The sequence below is a fragment of the Monodon monoceros genome, unplaced genomic scaffold, assembly GCF_005190385.1.
Source record: "Monodon monoceros isolate NGI ecotype Baffin Bay Population unplaced genomic scaffold, NGI_Narwhal_1 Super_Scaffold_22, whole genome shotgun sequence".
Taxonomy (NCBI): Eukaryota; Metazoa; Chordata; class Mammalia; order Artiodactyla; family Monodontidae; genus Monodon; species Monodon monoceros.
Genome location: NW_021703779.1, coordinates 24,403,715 through 24,425,465, shown reverse-complemented (window position 1 = coordinate 24,425,465; position 21,751 = coordinate 24,403,715). Strand labels below are relative to the sequence as shown.

General features: G+C 40.3%; 2 protein-coding genes across 2 annotated transcripts in view; both read left to right on the top strand.

Annotated features, from left to right (window-relative positions):
• The window catches only part of LOC114905763 (melanoma-associated antigen B10-like), an 89,889-nt gene extending 78,284 nt beyond the window's left edge, over window positions 1-11,605 (top strand). Inside the window, exons 2-3 of the mRNA XM_029240161.1 lie at window positions 680-803; window positions 10,913-11,605. Coding sequence (XP_029095994.1) covers window positions 680-803; window positions 10,913-11,605 — 817 coding nt within the window. The remainder of the gene's footprint in view (window positions 1-679; window positions 804-10,912) is intronic.
• An 8,921-nt stretch (window positions 11,606-20,526) lies between these two features.
• Window positions 20,527-21,493, top strand: LOC114905762 (melanoma-associated antigen B10-like). Its single transcript, XM_029240160.1, is given in 2 exon segments — window positions 20,527-20,664; window positions 20,666-21,493. Coding segments are annotated over 2 exon segments (966 nt in total).
• The last annotated feature ends 258 nt before the right edge of the window (window positions 21,494-21,751 follow it).

The window sequence follows — 21,751 nt, the reverse complement described above, 5'->3', positions numbered from 1 at the left end:
ATGATTGGATAAAGAAGATATGGCACATATATACAATGGAATATTACTTAGCCATAAAAAGAAATGAAATTGAGTTATTTGTAGTGAGGTGGATGGACCTAGAGTCTGTCAAACAGAGTGAAGTAAGTCAGAAAGTGAAAAACAAATACCATGTGCTAACACATATATATATGGAATCTAAAAAAAAAAAAATTCTTCTGAAGAACCTAGGGGCAGGACAGGAATAAAGAAGCAGATGTAGAGAATGGGCTTGAGGACATGGGGAGTGGGAAAGGTAAGCTGGGACAAAGTGAGAGAGTGGCATGGACATGTATACACTACCAAATGTAAAATAGATAGCTAGTGGGAAGCAGCCACATAGCACAGGGAGATCAGCTCAGCGCTTTGTGACCACCTAGGGGGGTGGGATAGGGAGGGTGGGAGGGAGACGCATGAGGGAGGAGATATGGGGATATATGTATAGCTGAGTCACTTTGTTATAAAGCAGAAACTAACACACCACTGTAAAGCAATTATACTCCAATAAAGATGTTAAAAAAAAAGAATGCTAAGTGGTAAATTTTGAAATCTAATTTTATATTTAATATTTCAAAAATCTCCCTGTAACCAAAGGCTACCCCCATTAGAACAGTGGTAAGGATTCAGGTGTTATTATATCTCACTGATTCCTTATTTACAGGATATTAGAGAATATAAAATATGCTTCATCAGAGAAGGAAATGGATGCTTATTACTGTGCCATTGACAAGCTGAGAACCTTGGGGTCAGAGCAATCAAGAACATCTACCTGTCACATACTAATGGTAAGTGTGTGTAAAATGTAAGAGGAAGGAAGATTTTTCCTAACCCTATAGCTTTCATTATATTCACCTATCTGTCCTTTATATCTTTGATTAATTCCATTTAGGGGCACATAGATGTTTTCACAGACAGTTTATTTTGATACACAAAATGGAAAAACAAAGGACCTTTTTTCATTTTGCTTAAGCTTTAACTTCTAATTGAAGAACCTCACCTGGAATAAGCTTTACAATAGTGAGTACATTTTGTGAGTCAATTGTCACTTAAAACATATAATTCCTGAAACAAATTGGTTTACATGGACTTTAATTTTTGTCCTACTGTTTACTTTCTCCCAATAAAATATGCACCAGATGGATGTTAAGAAAATGGATTGAGTGAGACAATACATTTTTGCAAAGGTGATTTCTCCTCAAGTAAATCCGTTCATATTACTTCACCAAAAGTTTATGTCTAAGGAGGAGAAAATCAACTATACAAATGACTAACTATTAAACAGAACATATAATGTTTAGGGACAGTTCTCTATGGGTCACTTGCAATTCTGCGTATCTTGTGAGGCACTGACTGCCCTTTGTCTGATCTTTTCAACAAAGTCTGTGTATCAAACAGCCTTGGAAGTTATAAATAATGTCTCCAGAGCAGGGGGGAGGCATGCTTTCTGCCCATTATACAAAATTCAGGTTTCCTAAGCACAGGGCTCCTTTCCTGCAATGCAACTCACTGTATGTTCTGGTGTCACCTGGACCTCTCCATGTCACTCTCTGGTTACTGGGACTTGGGTAACCAGTGTAAGAAAATGCATATACTCTGGCTACTACTATTGCTTTGAGTAATAACGTTCTTTATCTCTTACCCAAGCGTCTTGTGTTTTCTGCCAGCATCCATGAAACTGTGACAGGCTAACTTGTTAGCTTGCAAGAAGAATAAAAGTCTTAGCTTCTTCACAGCTCTTGACAGCAACCAAATACCTCTGTTTTCCTATTTGCAAAAAAATATATAACAAAATTCGCCTTTAAAATAGCATTTAAGGGCTTCTCTGGTGGCGCAGTGGTTGAGAGTCCGCCTGCCGATGCAGGGGACACGGGTTCGTGCCCCGGTCCGGGAAGATCCCACGTGCCGCGGAGCGGCTGGGCCCGTGAGCCATGGCCGCTGAGCCTGCGCGTCCGAAGCCTGTGCTCCGCAATGGGAGAGGCCGCAACAGTGAGAGGCCCGCGACCGAAAAAAAAAAAAAAGCATTTAAAATTTTCCTTTTGCTCCTATTTTTGTTTTAATATGTATCATAAGTCTGAATTTCTTCAAATCATTTAACTAGCTTCAAATATATGATTAAAATGTGAGATATGTAACATGATGAAGAGTGAAACTGTAAATCAAGGAATATAGTTTTGATATCAGTTATTTATGAAAGTGACGCTACAACCATTTTAACTTGTCTCCTTGTAGCACTGTGTTCTTTTTTAACAGAACATCAAATTCACTGAGGTTAAGTAATGATGATAAAATTGAACTCTGTATTGTTACATATACATTATTTTTACTTGTTTATATCCATATTTTTTACTTTAAATGTTGTCAGAACTGTAAGAATAACATATATGTGTATATATTACACAGGTATATATTATTTAGATCTAAATTTATATACATTTCAGTATTATTTATATACTTACGTTATATATAAATTTATATATTTTTATTAACATACATTTGAGGAATATGTGTGAATATTTAAGCCACATCACTATAAGCTCCTTTGCTAATTACTTATCTAAATCTGAATTTCTTCTGTATTTAAGCAGAATAAACAATTTAAAATTGTAGGCAACAAATTAATTCTACTCATAATCTGCATTGATTATCTTATATAATTATCTAAAATAGTTGTACACAATGTTTGTATGGTGTTATATGCAAGAACATGGGGGAAACAAAGGTATTTAACTACTGAAAAATTTCATGACTTTCTGTCATAGGCTTTTGTCCTATCCCCTTCCCCATGTATTTTCTCTTTTGAATTTTAAGTACTGCACAATTTCAAACATGTGCTCCTATGGAGAAGAAGGGACATGCAGTTTTACATCCAGGTGTGATGCGACAGGTATCATCACTGAGTTCTGTATACACAGAACAGTATTACCAGTTCCATGTCATAGTTATCTATACTACTATAGTGCTTGCTAGAGCAGGGAATATCTTCTCCCTGGATTTCATCAGCATCAGGATTAATTTGCTGGCCTCAGTGTTGACCAGGATACTGGTGCTGGTGGGGTTAGAGATCTGGACATCATCACAAAGCTATTTCTATCACCAAACAACAAGGACTACTCTAAAGAATAGGCACAGTTTTAGTAAATCATTTTTATGCAGTTGCACTTGATGTCATTACAGGAAACTTGGAAGCTAGAATTAGAGGACATTTTTGATCCTTTAAGAAACTTTCCTAGCTCAGCAGACTATGAATACTGTTAAATCTCTTTCAGAGATAGTATCAGCATGATGGCGTACTTAGGATTGGACCCTAAAAACCCATATAAGTCAACATGAAAAAAGAGATTTTGGACATTCACTACAGTGCTATCAGTTTGAGAATGTTTGAAGTCTGTGCTTCCTCTTCTATTATTCCTGTTTTTAGATTAGAAACTCGAGAAAGGCAATGCTAACATTTGTTCCTAATTGCTAGGCAGTATGCTAAAAAATAAAGATAAGCAGAAAATAAAACAAAAATGTTGATGGTTGTTATATCTAAGTTATATGATGATAGAAGTATTTTTTTTGTTCTTTAAAGCTAATTCTATATTGCCAAAAATCACAACTCATTCTCGAGCCTAATCCCTGGAGACAGATGTAAAAACAGAATTCATAATTGGTTAAGTCTTAAAGACTGGGGCAGAGATTAAGAATATGGTGAATATTAGCACATGAGATATTGTCCTAAGATGCTGGGTTTTTGCTGATGGGTAGAGGGTCACTGATGAGATATGGAGTTTAGGGATAACAGAAGTAGTAGAGATGGGGTAGGGATGCCTGTTACATGAATTACTTGCTAAAATAAGTTAGATCTTAATAGCTGGTTTGTGGTTAAAAAAATGTGAATATCAAAATATGATCTACATGAGAATGACCATATCAAATGCCTAGGTAAAGCCCAGTGACCAATATGGTGAGCAGTCTCAAAGAGAAGTAGTCTATTTTGAGCAAAATACCACCTACCTGTGAAATGAACAGTCAAAAAGCTTATCTTTCTGTAACAGGGTATAGATAATATACAAATATCTCACACACTACATCTGACTCTCTTCTTTGGGGCTTATGCCTTGAGGCCACATAAACGTGTTTGCCATAAGTTAGTTTATTATTCTCTTTCATTTTAAGTAACTTATTGAATATTTCCTGTACTTTTATGGTAATTTTACAGTAATTTGCTTCCATTATGGTAATAATGAACGTTTATCAGCAACACTGTAAATAGTTAAACTACCTACATTTTTTTTTAACAGTCTGGCTTCAAAAATTGCTCATCTAGAACTTATCTAGCCATAATTACAAAGCAATGTTACCTTGTTCTTTTTGTTATTGTGATATTTGGGATTGGGTTAATTATGACCAACAAATATTAGGAATCGATTCTAGATGAAGGAGTAAGATGGGCTCTGAAATGTCTAAGAGATAGAAAGATCAGTTGAAGGATGTATATACAATATCATCACAGCCATGTGAAAAGGGAATTCGCATGGAAAATTACTCAAATACTTGGTGTATACAAAGCTAAGAAGGATTACGTAATACTTAACTTATGCTTCACCAATGCATTAAATAAAGTGGATAATTAAACATTATCAGTAAAACTTGGGTATTCCTGTTTTCTTAAAGTTCATGTTGTTATATTCTGAATCATATCATATTCTTATAATTCTTATACAATATTCATAGAGGCTATTCACAAAACCTAAATGTACAACTGCATACACATATGTAACCCATCCCCATCAAGATATAGTATTATTCCACCACCTCACAAAGATCAGTCATGCCTTTCCCAGCCAATTCCAATAGACCACCTCCACATCATTCCTCTTAAACAGTTCTGATTTCAACTATAGATTGGATTGGCTCATTCTAGAGTTTTTAACAGCTTTATTAAGGTGTAACTCACATACAATAAACTGCATATATTGAAAGCACAAAATTTGATAAATTTTGGCATATGAATACATTCACGTAACAACCAGCACAATCAACATAATGAATATATCCATCACCCCCAAAAGGTTCCTCATGCTCCTTCGTAATCTCTTTCACATCCCTCCCAGTCCACAGGCAACCACTGAATGATACTCTTTACGTCACTATACATTCATTTTCATTTCCTAGAATTGCATATAAACGAAATCATACAGTATGAGTTATGTTGTTATGTGTTATGTTCTTTCACTCAAAATAATTATTTAGAGAGTCATGTATGTTATAGCATGTATCAATAGTTTGTTCCATTGTATGTATACACCAAAGTTTATCTATTCCTCTGTTGATGGACATTTGAGTTCTTTCCAGTTTTTCACTATTACAAATAAAGATGCTATGAACTTTCATATAAACATCTTTGCATGGATATAAGCTTTCATTTCTCTCAGATAAATACCTGGTGGTATAATAGCTAGGTCATGTTGCAGGTATGTGGTTAACTTTTTAAGAAACTGCCAAACTGTTCTCCAAAGTGGATGTACCAACTTACATCCTCACCAGCAGTCTCTGAGAGTTCCTTCACATCCTTGGCAATACTTGGTATGAGCAGTCTTTTTACTGTGCATATTCTGATATGTGTGTAGTGGTATCTCATTGGGATTTTAATTTTTATTTCCCTAATGATTAATGATGTTGAGCATCTTTTCACGTGCTTCTCTGTCATTCTTAACTGTCTTTCAGTGAACTGTCTGTTTAAACCTTTTGACCATTTATATTGGGTTATATGTTTTCTTATTATTGAGCTTTAAAAGTTCTTTATAAATGCTGGGTAGCTTTTTACCATATAAGCCTTTTACCATATATATGTTTTGCAAATATTTTCTCCCACTCTATTAGTTGTCTTTTCGTTCTCTTAGCAGTGTCTTTTTGAAGAACAGATGTTTTTAATTCTGGTGGAATCCAATTTATCAATTTGTTCTTTTATGAATTGTCCTTTTGAAGTAGTATCCAAAAAATCTTTGCCTAGCCCAAGAACCCAAAGGCTTTCCCCTACATTTCCTTCTAGCAGTTTTATAGATTGGATTTTACATTTAGATCTGTGATCCATTTTTTGTTATTTTTCTTCTACAGTGAAAGTAATGGATCAAAGTGTGTGTGTATATTTCCAATTGTTCCAGTATCATTTTTTGAAACGACTATCTTTTCTTCACTGAATTGCCTTTGTACCACTGTTGACAATCAGTTGTTTATATATGTTAGAGTCTATTGCCAGTTTTTCTATTCCGTTCCATTGAGCTATTTGTCTATCTTTACAAAAATACCACATTGTCTTGATTATCATACTTTATAATGTCTTGGCATGAGGTAGTGTCAGTCCTCCAAATTTCCTTTTCTTTTTCGAAGTCATTTTGGCTATTCTTGTCCATTGTATTCCCACATAAATTTTAGAGTATATCAATTTCTTTAAAAAAAATAAAGGACTTCTGGGATTTTGATGGAGCTTTTGTTGAACCTAGAGATATTTGGGGGAGAACTGACAACTAAATGGTCTCATTTTCCAATCTCTAACTCCTTTATTTCATTTATTTCCTTTTACTGAGCTGGCAGGTGTCTCTTTTACAATGTGGAATAAAAAATAGTGATAGTAGCTATTCTTATCTAATTCCCAATTTCCAGTGGTTTTCCACTAAGTATGATGTTTGCAATGGAGGGTATTTTTTTGGTAGATATCCATTATCTAGTTTGATAACATCTCTTTTTATCATGAATCAATATTGATTTGTATAAAACAATTTTCTTTATCAACCTGTATATTTGTCTCATTTAATATGTCATTGTGTTATGCCAGCCCTATACTTATCTGCCCTCAGAGTCACTCCTTACTCTTTCTTTGCTCTGCTCTGTAGTGTTTTGGAGATAACTCCTGCAGGCTGCAGCTCCTAGGTTCTCCAATATTTGGCTACTATCAAGGATCGGGCAACAAGGACACCAGCAGATTATAGTCCAGGAGGAGAGAAACAGTCAGACATCTTCTCCTTCTCCCTTTCTCTCTCTGAATCAAGTGGCTTCTCCTTCAACGGTTACATCTTCTCTATGACTCTAGCCCCCAATATGTTGGTTAACCATGGTTCTGGATCCTGCTGACCCCAACTCCCAGTCTCCAGTAACACTACCTCGTCTCTTTGTCTCTCTATCCTAAAGATGGGAGTGATTTCCTCAAGTTGCGAAGTATTGGTTTTCCTGACTCTATCCTGTTTGGCTTCTCCATTATTTGAGTAACCAATTTCTTGCATTAAATTCTACCTGAGTTATCGATTGAAAGTAACTTCTGTTTTCCTGAATAATCTCTGACAGTTGCATTTGTAATTATTTTGTTTGATTTTCTAATGTGAAACTCTCCTTTCACTCCTAGGAAAAACTCAATTCAGTCATAAGCAGTTAAATGTGTTCAAGTCCCTTATATCATATATAACCAAAACAAAACAAAGCAAAACACCCACTGGGACCCTGAAACCTCTCTAAATAATTCTCTGCTTCTCTCCTCCTCTTCACATCCTTCTCCAAAATAATTTTCTCCACTTACTAGTATTTGTGTGTGTTTGCATGTATATGTGTGTGTGTGTATGTATATATATGTATATAGATATTCAAAAAATTCTAAGAACATAAGGAATACAGAGACATTCAGCTTGTAAAAAATTCCAGCACTACACATAAAGCTCTATTAGCATTACTTGTGGGAAACACCCCAAGTGGTACTCAGAGGGATATTTATAGCCTTAAATAAATTTATTTAAAAAATAATGCAACTGCTATGGAAAACAGTATGGAGGTTCCTCAAAAAACTAAAAATATAACTACCATATGATCCAGCAATTCCACTTCTGGGTATTTCTTGGAAGAAAATGAAAATGCTAACTTGAAAAGATATATGCACCCCCATGTTCATAGCAGCATTATTTACAATAGCCAAGATATGGAAACAACCTAGATGTCCACCAATGGATGAATGGATAAAGAAAATATCATATATGTATATATATATGTATGTATATATATATATATATATACATAATGTAATATTATTCAGCCATAAAAAGAAGGAAATCTTGCCATTTGCAACAACATGGATAGACCTTGAGGGAATTATGCTAAGTGAAATAAGTCAGACAGAGAAAGGCACTTATATGTAGAATTTAAAAAAAAAAAATGAACTCAATGATACAGAGAAACTACTGGTGGTTGCCAAAAGCAGGGGGTGGAGAGTGGGCAAAATGGGTAAAGGTAGTCAAAAGGTACAAACTTCCAGCTATAAAATAAATAAGTCCCGGGGATGTAATGTACAGTATGGCAACATGGTTAATAATACTGTATGTGTATATTTGAAAGATGCTAAGAGGGTAGATCTTAAAAGTTCTCATCACAAGAAAAATTGTAACCATGTGTGGTGATGGGTGTTAACTAGACTTATTGTGGTGATCATTTCACAATATATACAAAAGTTGAATCATTATGTTGTATACCTGAAACTATTATGATGTTATATGTCAATTATAACTCAATTTAAAAATAAAATCCATTAAAGAGAATAGAAAGCATAGAGACCATAGGAATAAGAAATTAGGGAAAAGAACAGGCTAATTTGAAAAAGAACTAAAACAATATCTGGAAATAAAAATATAGTTATTGAAATTAAAATCCCAATGGACAAAAAAATTAGAAATATTTAAAACATGCAAAAAATTTCAAGAAACTAGAGGAGCACCATATTAAACCCCCCAAAATAGAATGTATGAAATAGTGTAGAAATGATTAATTAAAAGACAATGAAAAAAAAAAAAAAGGGCTTCCCTGGTGGCGCAGTGGTTGAGAGTCCGCCTGCCGATGCAGGGGACACGGGTTCGTGCCCTGGTCCGGGAGGATCCCACATGCCGCAGAGCGGCTGGGCCCGTGAGCCATGGCCGCTGAGCCTGCGCGTCTGGAGCCTGTGCTCCGCAATGGGAGAGACCACAACTGTGAGAGGCACGCGTACCGCAAAAAAAAAAAAAAAAAAAAAAGACAATGAAGCCAACTAACAAAAGCCTACTCTTTGAAAACGCTGATATAACTGACAGTTTTATAGTTATCATCAATTACAAAAGAAAGAAACAGAAGTAAGTGATATTAGTTGAATAATATTGTACAAAATATAGGTGCAGAAGGAATTTAAATATTCTAAGAGAACAGTATAAATATTACCAAATGGAGGACAAGGATAGGTTTCTACATAAATATATATTTCATCTAATAAATTCAGAAGGAATGATAGAAAGAGAAAATTAACATTGTGTAACTCTCAATTAGTTAATGGATAAATATGCTAATCTTCAAAGACTGCAAACATCAACACAAATGGAGACAGACATTAGGTTCCTAGTAATAAAAGTGCACAGTATCACCTATGGAGCAGTCTTTCCAGAAGAAGAAAAAAGACAAAGAGAAAAAAGTTAAACCTTAATCTGATCTAACTTCAACCGATTTAAAGAAATACAGGGGGAGAAGGACACCAGTGTTGGCATCAGCAAAATCCAGGCCATACGAAACTGGACTGAACATAAGATGAGGGTTTTTTCCCCCCCGAACAACAGCAACAAAATGACAAGGAAAAAGAAGTAATGTATCTATTGGAGAGGGAGGAGGATAAGATCTATAAATTAATGGACATAAAAAACAATGACAATGAACAGACTTTACTTGATTCTAATTCAAGGATAAAACATTTAAAAAATATGTCAGGTAAATGTGAAAAGTAATTGGACATTTGAGGATATCACAGAGTTAGTTTTTTTAAGGTAGAATATGTATAATCCTATCATATAAGGTTTATATTTCATAAAGAGTACTTATCTTTTGGAAACCGGCACTGACATATTTAAAGATGAAATGGTATTATATCTAGGATTTGTTTCTCATTATTTCAGTGGCAGAGATTGGAGTACCTATGGGTATAAATGGAACCAGACTGACTATGTATTGATAATTGTTGATTCTAATGTCAGATGTGTTGGTTTTACTACACTAGTCTCTCTATGTTGTATATGTTTGAGAATTTCTCCAATGAAAAGAATATACATGTTGCCATTAAATTTGAAACCCCAATGAAAATAGACCATTATTTAGAAAAAATATTAATTACCCAATTGATCCAAAAAAATAAAAAACTGTAATTGAGAAATACAAACTGAAACTCTCCTCAAAGCTCCAGCCACCTTCAAATGTTTCAGGACAAGGCAGTTCTGCCATATAATAAGCAAAAAATGAACCATTATCTTATGTAAACACATCCAAAGCATACAAAAAGATGGGAAATCTTTCAACTCATTTTCCCAGGCTAGCTCTCCTTGATAAGAAAACCAGATGAGGACACCCCGAAAACAGAATACTTGAGCCAAGCTCACCCACACACAGGCAAAGATCCTAAATAAACCCATAGAAGTTTCAATACAGCAGTCAATTACATGTAGAAAAACGAGGCTGAATCCAAGAAATGTAAAGATGATATAACATTAGGAAAAAACTGCCTAAAATATTACCACATTAACAGATAAAATTTTAAAACGCTTTGACCATGTACTGAAATGCAGAAAAAGCTTTTGAAAAGAACTCAACACTAATGCATAGTAATACCATTTAGCAAGCTGACATTAGAAGGGAATTTTCATTTCCTAAAATCTACAGCAAAAGAATTGAAATGTGAAACGCAAAGTGTTAGTAGCATTCCCGTTAAGGTAAGGAAGAAGACACAGCAAGCAGTATGCTACCAACTCTACTGTTTAACACTTGACTGGAATGCATAGCCAGAGGATAAGAATACAAAAATAAATAAATGTTAGGACTATTAAAAAGAAACAAAAGTTATTCGTTGTAAATTTGATCATCATTTTAGGAAATCCAAAGGATTTTGTACAAGTATCAAATGAAAGAGCCCATTACCAAGGCGGATATGTTGAGAAATATAATACAGATGTACAAGAATCACTTCTATAAGATCCTCAGGAAAGCCTCTGAGCATTTGGAGCTGGTCTTTGGCCTTGACGTGAAGGAAGTGGATCCCAACAGGAATACTTATGTCCTTGTCAATAAACTGGAACTAAGCTATGATGCAAAGCCGAGTGATGACAGAGAGGTTCCCAAGACTGGTGTGCTGATGACTGTTCTGGGCGTGATCGTCACGAAGGGCAACTGCGCCACTGAGGAGCAAGTCTGGGAATTGCTGAATATAATGGGGTTGTATGCTGGGAGGAATAACTTCATCAGTGGGGAGCCCAAGAAGCTCATCGCCAAAGATTTAGTGCAGGAAAGGCACCTGGAGTACTGCCAGGTGGCCAACAGTGATCCTCCATGCTATGAGTTTCTGTGGGGCCCGAGAGCCCGCGCTGAAACCAGCAAGATGAAAGTGCTGGAGGTTCTGGCCAAGATCCATGATACGGTCCCCACTGCCTTCCCACCCCACAATGAAGAGGCTTTGAGAGATGAGGGAGAGAGAGCCCGAGCCAGGGCTGCAGCCAAGGCTGGCACTGCTGCCCTGGCCAGCATGCGCTCCAGGGCCATAGCCAGCAGCTTTTCCTGCCCTGAGTGAAGGCTGAGGAAGATTATTTAACATGTTCAAAGAGAACAGCTAATGTTCTCATTAGTGGAAGGTTGGGGCAGGGCTGGAGAAAACAGAGTATATAACATGTTTGTGCTCCTGTTCTATGTAGTAACTTGGATAAATTTGCCTAAATGTTGCTCCTTTTAGTAGAAAGTTTAAGTAGCTTCAGAGTCTGAGTTTATGAATGATGTAAATCAGACATTTATTGATGTTTATGAGGTTTAAGAGTTTTACTATTTTATAGAATTGGGAAATTTTCCATCTCATTTAGTTATTTGGAACAAGATAACATGTCATTGGGTTAGGCATTTCCTTGGAAATGTGAAAAGAAATCAGCAGTAAAATGGTTGGGATCAAGAAATAGAGGAGAAAAAGTAAAAGGCGATAAATATTTACATTCCCTTATCACGTTTAGTCTGTTGTTCTATAAAATTAAGAGATATATACTTGGATGTGCTTACTTTATTCAAGAATGTAGAATTAATTACATCATAAGAAATTAGACCTCTTGCACACTGTCTCATCTATTTCTCAAACATTCCATGAGCATCTGCTCTTTGGCAGGCTCTGGGCTACTACTGGGAATGTCAGGAAAAACAAGACCAACTGTGCCCATAGAATTTTAGAGTCTAGGAATAGCTATAAAGTAAGGAAGATAATGAGATACACCCTAAGACCTAAGGACAGGTCAAAAGGAGGAGAGGACATAGGAGGATCCAGAAGAGAGCAGTCAAGTGTAAATGCCCTGAGGCCAGTGGGTTTGGGAAATGGCAAGTCCTTCATTGTGAGTCAGTGCTGTGGTAAGCTGGGAGGCGGGTCAGATGAGGCTGTGGGAGTGGTGGGCAAGGGCCAGACCCTCAGAAGGTGTGTCCAGAGTTGAGAGACTAAAGCCTGAAATGGAAAACTTCTAGAAGTTACGTTTGAGTCATGGATAAACCAGAGAAAGTTCTCCACCTGGGATAAGAATGGAAGGTGACCTACATCCTTTCCAGTGTCCTTTTCCCAGTGCAGTTGAGCACAGCACATGAACTATGTGTTTTATGCTCATAATCCCCAGGGAATTTCTGAGAAATAGGGGTGATCATCTATGACATGCGTGTGGTCAGAAGCCACCATGCTAGCAATCTTTGCTCTGGCCTGGGAGAGACAGAGTCCACTACATTTGAAGTTCATCTTATTTAGGTTGTCTTGTGTGTAATTTGGCAAACTCCAGGTTAGGGCTAGATTTTTTTTTTTTTTTTTTTAGGGCTAGATTCTTAATGGGACTGAAATAAATGAAAATAGAGGTGGTTTGAATGGAAGGACAGTTGGAAGGGATGGAAGGAGTTGGTGCTTGACACAAATTCTGGAATCCCTAAGTTCCACCTGGGGAAGATTCCCCTAGACACACAATAAATAACAAAACCTCAAAAACTTATGTAGTAAGTAATTTAGTTTTACTTGCTAAGCATCATGTTAGCTAATATGCCATATCATAGGGTGCCCCATATTTTCTGATATCTCTTGGATTAAAAAAATCATAGAGCAGATTTTGGTAGGGTCTGGGGTCAAAATAATAACAGTTAATAACTGCGAATCATGAAAAGACTCAATACTTGCCAGACACTGTGCCTGGTGCTTTCATACATTACATACATCCCAGGAGTCCTACACAGCAGGGCTTATCAAACTCACTTCACAGAAAAGCCTCACAGAGCTTCGCAATTTTCCTGACTTCACATGGCTCATGAGTGTCAGAACTGGGACTAGACCTCTGGTCTGAATTCATTTAGGGCTCTCACTGTTCCACTCCTTGAATAAAGCAGTTGCTCTGTCTCTTAATTCAGTTCTACTCTCAACACTCCACAATGTCTTTTAGGCAATGAAATGAAGGACCCTGTTGCCAATGTACTAACGCCAGGTATAATAAGTAAAAATTAAAATGAGAATTAAAAACAGTTCAGGATAGGCTGTGAGTTTAGTTTACCTAGGCTCCTCCTGCCTCTACCCCCAGAGATCCTTGAGATCTGACTCTGCCCTAATCCAGCACTTCCAGAAATATATCACTCTTGGCCTGGGTCTTCCTCCTGTCACAATCTAGATCCTGACTTGCTGTCTAGTTTCCGTTCTTAAGGCTGCTGTCTGCTCCCAATGGAAAAAAAAGCCCCAAATCACCTGCCTCTCCCCTGATTTAGAGCCTCCCAATCCCCACAGATATCCCCTGTCTGTCCCATCCTTGACTATGGAATCCCTCTGATAACAACAGCCCCGTCCATGTGGTTGTTCACTTTGGCAGTGAAGTTTAGACGTCTGCTCATCTGCTCTGGGCCCTTCCCCTACACTCAAAGTTTTTTCCAAATTGGCCTGTGAGTAGAGTCTGGTTTGGCACAGGATCTACGGGTTATTGGAAGATAACCCTGAAGTTAGGGAAGAGATTTTAGAAAGCGGATGAGGTTAGTAAGAAAGGAGAATTTAACCTGGGATTTATTTGAGACTGACCACTGAATCCATACACTGAAGAGTGAGCTTAACTAAGTGGCCAAGAACCAAAGCTTCTTTCCTAAGTGGTAGATGAGGAAGGACCATGTCACAACCATCTGCAGAGGCTGGATTCCTAAGAACTCAGGTTTTTAGGAGGATTTAGTATTTTTCTATTGCTGACAAACAAATTGCCATAAATTAAGGGACTTACAACAACACACATTTATTATCTCACATTTCTGTAGATGGGATATATGGGTGGGCTATGCTGTTTGCTTTGTTCAGGGCTACACAAAGCCCAAATCAAGCTGTTGGAGACTGGGTTCTAATTGGTAGGTGCTGAAAAGAATTGCATTCCACTCTCACTCAGGTTGCTCTCAGAATCCAGTTCTATGAAGAATTCAGTTCTTTGTGGTTATAAGACTGAGGCCGTTTCCTTGCAGACTGTCAGCCGGAGATGCCATAGTTCCTCTAGGCCTTCCTTCAGTCCTTGCAAATGGGCCCCTGCTTCTGAAACAGCACATTGCATCTGTCTCTTGTGGAAACTCCTACTTTCCCCTCTGCTGCATCTCTCTTCTGCATCCAGCCAGAGAAAAGTTCTCTGCTTGTAAGGGCTCATGTTGTTTGATTGGGCCCACCCAGATAATTCAGTATAACCTCCCTATTTTAAGGTCCATTCCATAATTTTAATTACATACACTAGGTGCCTTTGGCTATGTAACATGACATATTCACAAATTTCAGAGATAAAGCTATGGGCATTATGTGGAATGACTATTGAGTCTACCACTGAGGTAGAATATGTCTCCTTGGTGGAGATGCCAGCTTTAATAAGAAAAAGAAATTGACCATCATTTTCCTGAGTCTTGTCTGTATCTGCTCCAGAGGAAAACCCTGCTTTTCCAGTGTGCCTAGAGACATCTGTACAAGTGTTCAGGCATGTTCAACAGGTGGTGAATAGCAGAGACTCACAACTATGATTTTTTCATGCAGCAGAAGGAAGAAGAAAAATCTCAGTGTATTGAGATTATAGAGGTTACTGAAAAGGTCAGTGTAGAACGGTGCTAAGAATGAAGAAGGGTGCATCCTCCCTGCTGAGATTTATGAGATCCTTTTGAAAGCTGAGGTGACCCTGTATTTGAAAAACACAGGTCACATACTGGCACTGGAAAAAGTTGTTGAATTGCAAGGAAATTTGATCTTCCCAGAAAATCCTCCAGGAATGACGAGGGCTAATGTCATAACAAATTTTAATAGCTGCTCTTTTTTGAGCAACTACTGTGTGACAGTTAATGGGAACGTCTACAAGTGCTCATTTACTTCGTGTCCTACTCTCCATCCTTGTAGTTCATATGGAGACTACACGCGCAACCACTTGTAGCTAAGAAGGGTCATGTGATTATCCATGACACTGAAATATGAGCAGAAGCATGCTTGTCACCTCCAGACCCAGGTATTTGAGAACCAGTATGTCAACTCCATGCTTCGTGTTTCATTCAGCAGCAAACGCGGAGAGCCTGTGTTGAGATGTGGAAGCTCATGATGGAAGCAGCCTAGATCCCTGAGTCACCTGACAGTGTAGACACCACCACCTCCTGCCAGCACCCATCAGATTTTATGTGCATAAGAAATAACATTTTGTTATGTTAAGCCATTCAGAAATCAGACTTCTCCTACCATATCTCATAAAAATCTTTATCTGAATAATACATACCTACTCTTTCTGTTATTTTTGTTTAAATATCTTAACCAAAAAGGAAATAGGACATATATTCTTGTTTCCAAAACGTTCTAACAATAGGAAGAAATCCCAATTCCTCTTCCTTACCATGTTCCTCCAAAATTCATCCTTGCCCAAAGGTAACTGCATTAAAAATTCTTCTGTGTAGTATTTTAGCATTTATTCCAGGCCTAGTCTTACATACCTGTGCTAGAAATATACACTGTGAGTTTTTAAAATACATGCATAACACTATTGTTCTGACTTTTGCCCTTGTCACTGAATAAAATGAATGCAGGATCTTTCCGTGAGAACATATATAGATCGTGTCACTCTTTTAACTATGCCCTAGAATTCTAAAGTGTGTATGTGTTGTAATTAATTTAACCATTCTCTTCCTGACAGACACACAAGTTGTTTCTCATTTGTTGCTATGATTAATAGAACTGACATCAACATCATCGAACATCAATTCTCGGGCAAATGTGCATGTTTTATCATAGGAAAGATGTACAAAAGTGCAATTAGATTAAAGTGGAAGGAGTGTGATGATAGTAAATTTTTATGAATATTGGTGATATTCTGTTCCAAGAATGCTATACTAAATTATCTTCTCACATATTTATGTATGTGAATAAATTAAGCTCTCACTGGTATTTTATCAAACTTTTAAATTTTGGTCAAACTTTTGATTGAAAATATATCATCTCACTGTCATTTTATTTTGTATTTCCCTATTTTCTAAATAGATTGAGCAGAAAATTAATTTAGTCCTTCACCCATATAAAGCAGAGTTTCTTCAGTGATATCTTAAGTACCACGATTGCCCTAGGTGCACACTTTAAGAATTCTGATATGTCAAGTAAATGTTCCCTTTACTTTGAGAAGCAAGGATTTGTCAGAATGATCAGGTGCCAGGAAATGAGCCTGGACAGGAAAACATCACTAAGTGAGGGACAACAGGAGGTTGTTGGGAGGGGTGATGGGGGGATGGGGGGAGTAATTTCCAGAATCCATGAGAGAGATCAAATATTGAAACAAGTCCAGAGAGCCTAGGGCAGCTGGAAGTCGGGGACCTGTATACAGACTTCAGCAAAAGATGGAAAAGGTACAAGGAGGAGAGAAGGTGGAGAATCTGGTGGAGGGTACTGGACAGCTTACATGGAAAGGCTAGGGAATCTCTGGATCATCATTACCACCCTGAAGTTGTAGAGTGGTCTGAGTGGGAAGGTCTGCTGGATCAAAGTACCAGAGGCACACCTGAGAATGCCCCTACCCAATGTCAGGCAGAGTATAGCTAGCTGACCTGTGTCATCCACCAAGTGACGTTATTGACGGATTCTGGGAGGGTACATCTCTTCACTACTCTGGTGGTTCCGTGCACCCTTGCCAGTGTACCAGGGCCGAGAGATGTATTGATGCCTGAGGGAGACGACTATTTCTCCCCATGTATGTGGCCCTCCTACTGCTGAGGGTGAAGCTATGCAAGTGGATGGAATTGGTTGGTGATCCAGGTCAGGTTTTAACTGGGCAAGTATTACTAATGAGTAGAAGGGGGTGTGCAGCTGCAAGGAGGGGGAAACTGGAGGAGGAATTCCCTAAGGCTAATTACCTCAGTGACTCTGGGAATAAAGGGCTGAGTATAGACATGCCTTGAAAAACAACTCTGGTGTTATCCCCAGCTTGGACTGCCTCCATGGTTCCTGATTTCTTTGCACACCAGAGGGCAGAAGTACTTTGGCTCTGTTTGGTGGTCTGTGTTGCTACCAGATACTGACTGGAGTAGGGGCTGGTCCACAATGCAAACATTTACAGGGTAGATGGAGAACAATGTAGTCTGTGTAGTTCCTTGTTAAATGGACTGTGGATGACAGATATATGTGGAATCCAAAGCTATATCTCTCTTATGGTAATAACTCTTATGGTTTAACTTGATTGAATTAAAATTAAAAAAAGAAAATTCTGTGCCAGCCATTCCTGAAATCATCACAGTGATCTGTAGTAAATATAGTAAAATCAAACTCTGAAGTGAGGACAGTGGACCAGCCTGTCAGTTTCAGGCTGGCCGATGGAGGAAACCCAGGCCCTAACAAAATTAAAGGTGAGGACTCTGAATGAGGTCAGAGGGACCAGCCATTCCAGAACAGAAGGTGCCACCATACAGAGGCCCATCCCTGTTGTCAGCCTTGGGAAGCTCCAGAAAGCGTGGCTGGAAATGGCTTCCCTTGAATTCGGTCTCTGGTGTCTAAGGGATGTGAACACTTTGATCTGAGGTGGGCAGCATCAGGTCAGCAGAGGGAAGAGTTCCTGTCTTGCTTGGAGTTTAGGTAAGGTCCCTGATTTAGTTTGAGGGGACCCCGCACTCCAGAAGAGTGGACCCCAGGGACTCACCCCTGCTTTCAGTCCTGACAAGTTCTGTGCAGGGATTTCCTAAAGTAGTGCCTTCTGCATTTCCCCTCTGGAGACTCAGAAAGTTGGGGGCATTGGACCTGAGTGTCAGCTCAATGGAGAGTGGGTCCCAGGCACTAACAGAAGTAAACATGAGAATTCTGTTTGATTTCTGAAGGAACCCCAGAACATGTGGGCAGCAGAGTGGCCTGCTCCTGGTTTCAGCTCTGGGAAACCCCGGTATGGCTATGAGGCTCAAGAAGTCCCCTCACCTCACCCTTTGAAACCTGGAGAGCGATGTATGGAGGGCCTTGGTTTCAGTCTAGTTAACCAGAGGGAGGATACACAGGATCAGGCAGGAATTTAAAAAAAAAAAAACCCTATGTGAATTCCAAGCGAATCCCCACCCGTAGAACAAGGTTGAACCCATAGAACCCCGCCCCCTCGCCCCATGTCAGTCCTGGGAGACCCCAGGCAAAGCTGGCCGGAAGTGGTGCACTCTGATATCTGCCTTGGGGTCTCAGGGAAGTGAAGGCATAGGTCTGAGGGGAGCGGTGTCTTGCACGCTAAGGGAGGCACTCTGGGCTCTGCCTGGAATTACAGGAAAGATCCTGAGTTAGATGTGAGGGTACCGCCCGTCGCAGACTAGAGAGGCTCCCAGAGAGCCCCGCTCCTGCTATCAGCCCTTAAAGAAACCAAGCAGGAATGTAGCAACCTCTGAGAACCTTCTAAATTCCCTCTGAGGGGCCTAAGGCAGGTGAGGGCGGTGAGACCAGGGTGTCAGCTTCAAACTAGCAGAGGGACAAGTCCCAGGCCCTAAAGGAGTAAAGGCAAGGACCCTGGGCAAAGTCTGAGGGAACCACCCGCTCCAGCACATAGGTGGCCTCGCAGAGCCCAAGCCCCTTTTGCCGGCCGCGGCGAGGGGCCTAGGTAGGGGTAAGGATGTGACGCGGGCCAACTTCTGCCTGTGGTGTCTGAGGAGGCAGCATCAGGTCAGTCCAGGGAAAAGCTCCAGGCTCTGTGTGGAATTACGGTAAAGACCCAGAGTTGGGATTGAGGGGACTGGCCAGTCCAGATTAAAGGTGTCCCCAGAGAGTTCCACCCTGCTCTCAGCCCTGAGAGAACCTGGATGGCAATCATCTGACAGAACGACCTGTTAAGTATTTTCGAAATTTCCCCTGAGGGGATGAGGGCAGAGCAGGGTGTCAGCTTCAGACCAACAGCGAGACGGGTCCCAGGCCCTAATGGGGGTAGAGGCGACATCTGTCTCTTGGTGTTCCGGGGGGAATGAACACTCGAGAATGGGAGGAGGATGGCACGGCGTTAGGGGGAGGTGCTCCCAGGCCCCGCGGCCTGTTACAGCGAGGGCGCCGAGTGAGGTCTTGGGGAACTCCCACCCCCGACAAAGGGGGCCTTGCAAAGCCCCACCACCGCCGTCAGCCCTAAGCAGCCTCCCATAAGGGGCGAGGCCGAGGCATCCCCTCGTGTGCTCCTCGGGCACTCTCACCAAGACGAAGTCTGGTCTGAGACGGCAGCCTCATGGTCATTAAAGGGAGGGAATCCAAGCTTTTCCAACCGTCAGTGTGAGGATCCCGAGTTAGGGCCGGGGGGACCACCTGCCGCAGAACAGTGGGGGTCACAGAGAATCCTATCCATGTCATTAGCCCCGAGGGTACCTGGGGCAGATAGGTTAGACTGAGGCCTCCCTAACCTCCTCCTCAGAACTTTCAGGATTTGAGGGCCTTGCTCTGAGAGTATAGGTCTCATTTCAGCAGAGGGAGGAGTCCTAGGCCCTACCAGAAGCGAAAGTGAGGGCACTGAGTGAGGACTGAGACGGCTAATCATCCAAGGATAGAGAGGGTCCCACAGAGCTCTGTGTTCTCTTCCCTGTGCATTCCCAGGCAAGTGTGGTATAATGAAGTTCTGCTCATTTCCATCTCTGGGGTCTCAGAGCGATAAGGACTTTGAAATGAGGGGTCAGCATCAGACCAGTAGAGCACAGGAACCCCAGGGCTTGCCAAAAGTGAAGTGATGACACTGTTCGTTAACTCGGAACAGAGCCACTGCTCTAAGCCCCAGTGAGCCCCAGGCAGATTTGGTAGGTAGGAGCTAAGGTACACCCTAGTTATTTCCACAGGGTCCTCAGGGAAGAGGCAAATTAGAGAATAGGAACTTTGTGGGCTCCTAGAACAGTGCCCTCAAGGAAACCTACAGAGGCGGCCTTCAGTAGAGGCCAAGGCTGTATCTATCTCCCTGTCGAAGTGGCCCAGCAATCTCATCCTCTTTCCTTTAGGTCACTGAGTCACCTGCCACTTGCCTGCTGCTTTTGTTGAAAGTCACCATGCCTCGGGGTCAGAAGAGTAAGCTCTGTGCCCAAGAAAAACGCTGCCAGGCCCTAGACGAGCCCGAGGATCTGGTAGGTGCTCAGGCCACTGTGAGAGTGGGAGAAGAGTTCCCGTCTTCTTCCTCATTGCAAAGCTATTTCCCAAAACTCACCTATTGCTTGGTCATGTTGCAATCCACAGGGTCAGAGAGCCAGAGCTGTTTCATACACTGAGCCCATCTACAGAGGCCATATGGATGAGAAGGTGGTTATACCGGTGTACTACCTGTTGTACAAGCATCTAATGAAAGAGCCTATTACCAAGGCAGATATGCTGAGACATATAATCCAGATTTATAGGAATCACTTCCTTGAGATCCTCAAGAGAGCTTCTGAGCACCTGGAGATGATCTTTGGCCTTGACCTGAAGGAAGTGGATCCCTACTGGCACATCTATGTCCTTGTCAACAAGCCAGAACCAAGCTATGATGCAAACCTGAGTGATGATAAAGAGGTTCCCAAGACAGGCCTGTTGATGGCTGTTCTGGGTGTGATCTTGACTAAGGGCAATTGTGCCACTGAGGAGCAAGTCTGGCAAATATTGAATGTGATGGGGTTATATGAGGGGAGGAAGCACTTCATTTTTGGGGAGCCCAGGAAGCTTATCACCAAAGATTTAGTGCGGGAAAGGTACCTGGAGTGCCGCCAGGTGCCCAACAGCGATCCTCTGTTCTATGAGTTTCTGTGGGGCCCAAGAGCCCACACTGAAACCGGAAAGATGAAAGTGCTGGAGTTTGTGGCCAAGATCCATGATACGGTCCCCAGTGCCTTCCCATCCTGGTATGAACGGGCTTTGAGAGATGAGGGAGAGAGAGCCCGAGCCAGGGCTGCAGCCAGGGCTGCAGCCAGGGCTGGCACTGCTGCCCTGGCCAGCGTGCGCTCCAGGGCCATAGCCAGCAGCTCCTCCCACCCCAATAGAGTCTGAGGCAGATTCTTCAGTTTGTTGTTAAAAAGAGAAGTCCACATTCTAAGTAGTAGAAGGTTGGGGTGGGGCTGCAGACAACATAGTGTATAACATATATTTGTGTTTCTGTTCTATGTAGTAACTTGGATAATTTTTTAAAATATTGTTCCTTTTAATAGAAGGTTTAAGTAGCTTCATAATCCAAATCTATGAGTGATGTTGCTCAAACACTGATGGCTGTGAATGAGATTTAAGAGTAAGAGTTTTATTATTTTGTAA